Below are 5013 nucleotides of genomic sequence, written 5' to 3'. Positions count from 1 at the left end.
TAGCCCATACTGAGAGTCATGCATCCTCTATAGACATTCAGTAGCCCATGCTGAGAGTCATGCATCCTCTATAGACATTCAGTAGCCCATGCTGAATTAAGTTTGGCAGAAGAATTAAGTTTCTTCCCCTTTTGCTGGACACTTTACTTGAGACTCCTCAGTATTCTTGAGCTACTCTGATAGAATGTCATGAGGGAAGTTGTAGCTGTAGATCGTGTCTGTTCTGGTAACTGGTGTAGAACTGTTGCTAGTTCTTCCAATGGCTTAAATGTCATCCAACACTTCTGTGCTCAGGTTTTTAATCAAACTATACACTACAATTAACTGAATAAATAGCTTGCCCATAAGAAAAAAACCAACTTTTTTTATCTATGAACCTGTATTTTAAGGACTATTTGCAGCTCATTGCAAAACCTTTACACATATGTACCTATAGTCAATGTTTGCTCTAGTTGCCAGTAATACTTTCTCACAATGATTTTAAATATTTCTTCAAAAGGGAATTCTGAAATCATCTGGCTTAATTCCCTCACTATATATATAGAAAATGAAGTGCCAGAACAATAGCCTCTGGGATATTACAGGTCATCAGCAAATCTAGAGATACTTATACACACAGGTCATAATGCTCAGCTTGGCTGCTATACAGTACGTGAAGGGGTAGAGAGTAAGATAGAATAGAAGGAGGGTAAAATAGAAAAAAAAAAAAAAAAGGAAAAAAGACAAGATACTGCTTAGCACTTGTAAAGCCCTTAGTTCAGTTTGCAGAATGAAAGAAGAAGAAGAAGAAGAAGAAGAAGAAGAAGAAGAAGAAGAAGAAGAAGAAGAAGAAGAAGAAGAAGAATGTCTTTTGAAGACACTTTATATTACATTACACCTTCCACACAAAACAGAGATCATGATGCTACATGGCATATCATATTTGTCTAACTTTGGTTTAGTCTGTACATACCAGCCACCATGCTATCATGTTAGCAGGAGAGTTCCTATTTCCTAATTTACTACATTCTGACAAATTCACTGACAAGTGTGTGTGATCTAGTAGTATGTGACTGATTTAGAAACTGAGAATCATGCCAGATAAAGAGGAATGTGTTCCCAATCTGTCAGGCACTGAGATAATAGTCTCAGTCAGCAATAAATAGAATTCCTGATATTTCAAAGTGTTATCCCATAGCCTACTGCTTTTACTCCTAAATTAACCACATAAAACCTGTAAGGGTATATTACTTTGATTCTTAAGGGATTTGTCTTGGGCCACCAATAGGTGACTGTGTACAACCAATTCCAGTGGAAGTACTACACAACAAGAAGGCTACAGACCACTTCTACCCACATGCTCTGTATAGACTACCTGAGTACTCGCTGTCCCAACAGACCAGCTACATCCTAGCCATCAAGATGCAAACACACCTTGTGAGGAGAATGTTCTATCTGTAGTGTACACTGTGTGGAGAACATGAGAACATGGATTACCAGTACTCTCAGATGTAGCCCCTCCTCAGCCTGCAACTGATAGAAGATAGCGTATAAAACTCATACAAGGCTATGACAGACTATTCAGGGATCCATGGCATACCTGGCTGCTTTTGCCGAGGTTTCGGTAAATTTGTGACACAGGTGTGTGGGCACATCAGGACATTGCAGGGGTGAAGGGAGCCCTCCAGGAAAAGCTGTTTTGTTTCTGACAAATGGATGCCACCAAGTGGGGTTTTGGGAAGGGTATTTGCTGGTACCAAGGCCAGGCAATAAACTCCAACTTGATGTATACTGTCAATTGCCTGAAAAAAGAAGAAAGGGGCAGTTATTTTAAAATAGAAAATAAAAATAGAAACAGTACATAATGTATTTGTCTAGGTCTTTTGTGTGATGGGGTATAAAAGTGTGTGTGTGCGCATATGTGCATGAATGCATGTGATTACTGTACAGAGGATAACCTCTGGTGGTGGATTTTAAGTGCTGTCCATTTGTATTTAGTTTATTTGTTTTTGTTTTTTATCTCTTTTGAAGAAAGGGTCCTTTTATTGGCTCAGAATTTTCAATTAGGTTAGGCTGGCTGGACAGAAAGCCCCAAGGACCTGCCTGTCTCTGCTTTTCGGCCACAGAATCTCTGTGCCTGGCTCTTTTTGCATGGCTTCTGAGGACTGAACTTCAGGACTTATGCTTATGAAGAAAGTACTTGACTCACCGAGCTTTCTCTCCCATCCTCCCCCTTTTTGTTTTCCTGGTTTTTGTTTTGTTTTGTTTTGTTTTGTTTTGTTTTGTTTTGTTTTGTTTTGAGACACAGGTTTACACTTTAGCCCAGGCTGATCTTTAACCAATGGCCCTTCTCTCACCTCAGCCTCTGAAATTACAGAGATTACAGAGTTTTGCTGGGATTACAGGAATGAGCCACTATATCTAGCATTTGTAAATAACTGCATGCACAAAAACTTTGTGTGCACAAACACTCACAAAAGAAAAATTTATCACAAGAAAAAAATTGATTTTCTCCAATGGAGTCTTACTAGGTACACAAGCCATGCTTAAGGACAAGCCCCACACCCAGCAGTAGATGGTCCACACATTATGAACTCAATAGTATTTTTAAAGGTTTTTTTTCTCACAAAGCTTTGCCTGGGAAATTTTTGTTTTTTACCATAAAGGTCTTCTGTGAATGTTTTATGTTTTCCAATTTTGTGTGTGTGCGGGTGTGTGTATTTGTGTTTATATCTCTTGTGCTTATTCTCTGATTCTTTTTTTTGTCTCAATCTGTCTCTCTTTCTCTCTCTTTCTCTCTCTCCTTCTCTCTCTCTCTCTCTCTCTCTCTCTGTGTATGTGTGTGTGTGTGTGTGTGTGTGTGTGTGTGTGTGTGTAGTTGCCTCCTTTCTAATGAGAAAAAGAAAAGGATGTAGATTTGGAAGGGTGGGGAGATAGAAAGGACCTGGGAAGAGTTGTTGGCAGTGAAACTGTGATCAGAATATATTGAATGAAAAAAATCTCAATTTTAAATAAAAATAAAAATTATAAAACTATCTACTGTCTATAATATACAATGTATTCATGTATGTACAGTGCTCTGCATGAAGGCTAAATTAAGAGATGATTTTCTCACTACATTAAAAAGGCTGCATGATTTCACATAAAACTATTGGAAAACCATAAATAATTAAAAAGGGGGAGAAGGGTGTAGAAAAGAGTATACATCCTCACAATTGTCATAACACATGCTTGTTGTCCTCCGATAAAACTGCTAAGTAGTTTTACAGTTCCTGACTTCTATACTTCATCTGTTCAGCTTGTTTCTGGACACTATAGAATTTCCAATCAGAAAACAGAATATGGGCATATGTGCAAAGGAATGGTTGGAAACGGCTGGGCCACAATCCTCTAGTGAATGAGAAAAGCCAGAAGTACATAAATGCTTTAGACATGCTACCTGGAGTACTCTGCTCATCCACTGGAAACTGTCTTCCTCTGTGGAGTCCGGCCTCTGCTCAGCCACAATCACTATCCTTTCATCATGAAGGACAGTCACTGAGAACACAGCTATCCTGCAAGAACAGATGGAACTTGTGGTGAGCAGAGGACAGAGACCTGCTTCCATGGACTCTTGTGGACTCTCATAATTAAGGTTAATTACTCAAATCTCATATGACTTCACACTACTCGTAGACTAACGCTGAGGGAGAAAAGAAACAATACACACCTAACACTTGAAGGCTCTTTGTCATCTCTTAGGTTTGGGGGTTTGGTTACAGGTGTACCAAATATACAGTCAAAACAAGCTATAAATGCAGCCCCATAGAAAATAGTAAACTTACTTACAATCTTATGATACTTGTGTACCATTTTTGGGGACAGGGGATAACTTGACTGCAGCTGCCCAAAGGTTGGCTGACTGAAGGACGAGTTTACGTTGACCAGTGCAAGGGCTAACTAGTATTCGGAGACGGTAACAATCTTTCTTGAGTTTGCAAATGTAAAGTAGTCCATTTCACAGCAACAGAAAGCTTCCTTGCCACTAATGGTTCTTTGCTCAAATGTGCCTGCTTTGTATGGTTACCACACTAATGCAGCCACTGAAAAGTTCTATGATACACCCCTGTTTTTACAAATAGGTTCCCACTTTCCAGTTTCTTTTCCCCCTCAAAGTTATTATTTTTTAATTTTTTGAAAGTTTCATGCATGTATATGAAGTACATTGGTCATATCCACCATTCTACTCTCTATCCACCTGCCTTCCCTACACACATCTCTTTCCCAACTTCATGACTTTTTTCATTGTTGTTTTAAAACACACACCCTCAATTAGTGCTTCCCATATGCACATACATCATTGAGGCATGGGCAACCTGCCAATAGTTATCCTCTTCCAAAAGAAAACTGACCTTCCATCTCTCAGCAGCTAGCCATCAACTATCAATTAGGCCTAGACCAGTAGTTCTCAACATTCCCAATACTGCAACCATTTAATATAATTCCTCACGTTGTGGTGACATCCAACTATGAAATTATTTTGTTACTACTCCATAATTTTGCTATTGTTATGAATTGCAATGTAAATATCTATGTTTTTCAATGGCCTTAGGTGATACCTGTGAAAGGGTTATTTGACCCACAGGTTAAGAAACACTGGCCTGGAGCCTCAGGAGCCCTTTCCAGTCCATGCTGGAATTGTAAACTAGCTTCATCTTGTATAGGTCTTACATAGGTAATACAGCTACCATGAGTCTAGGCTATAGTTTTAAAGATAATTTAAAGCTGGCAATGGTACAGCCATGTGCCTATGAACTATTGGTTCTTGTAGATGAAACTGCATCTAGAGGAGTTTCTGATTTCTTCTACAGCACCAGGAAGCTCAAGAGCTACAGGAAAAGATCCAATTGTAACTAACATTTGTGAGTGTTTGCTAGGTTCAGGCAAGGTAGGTAGGTAGGTAGGAAGGTAGGATGGAGGAAGGAAGGAAGGAAGGAAGGAGAAAGAAAGAGAGAGAGAGAGAGAGAGAGAGAGAGAGAGAGAGAGAGAGAGAGA

The 5013-nt window shown here is 39.2% G+C and overlaps 1 protein-coding gene across 6 annotated transcripts in view; it reads right to left on the bottom strand.

Annotated features, from left to right (window-relative positions):
- The window catches only part of Dip2c (disco interacting protein 2 homolog C), a 385770-nt gene that overhangs the window by 58008 nt on the left and 322749 nt on the right, over positions 1-5013 (bottom strand). For all 6 annotated transcript variants that reach the window (XM_029468568.1, XM_029468563.1, XM_029468565.1 and 3 more), the window contains 2 exons: positions 3419-3533; positions 1580-1781 (listed from right to left, as the gene is read on the bottom strand). In XM_029468568.1, the coding sequence (XP_029324428.1) occupies positions 1580-1781; positions 3419-3533 (317 nt within the window). The remainder of the gene's footprint in view (positions 1-1579; positions 1782-3418; positions 3534-5013) is intronic.

The sequence above is a fragment of the Mus caroli genome, chromosome 13 (genome assembly GCF_900094665.2).
Source record: "Mus caroli chromosome 13, CAROLI_EIJ_v1.1, whole genome shotgun sequence".
Classification (NCBI taxonomy): Eukaryota; Metazoa; Chordata; class Mammalia; order Rodentia; family Muridae; genus Mus; species Mus caroli.
The sequence above is the reverse complement of the archived record's forward strand: the minus strand, read 5'-3'. Positions and strand labels throughout refer to the sequence as shown.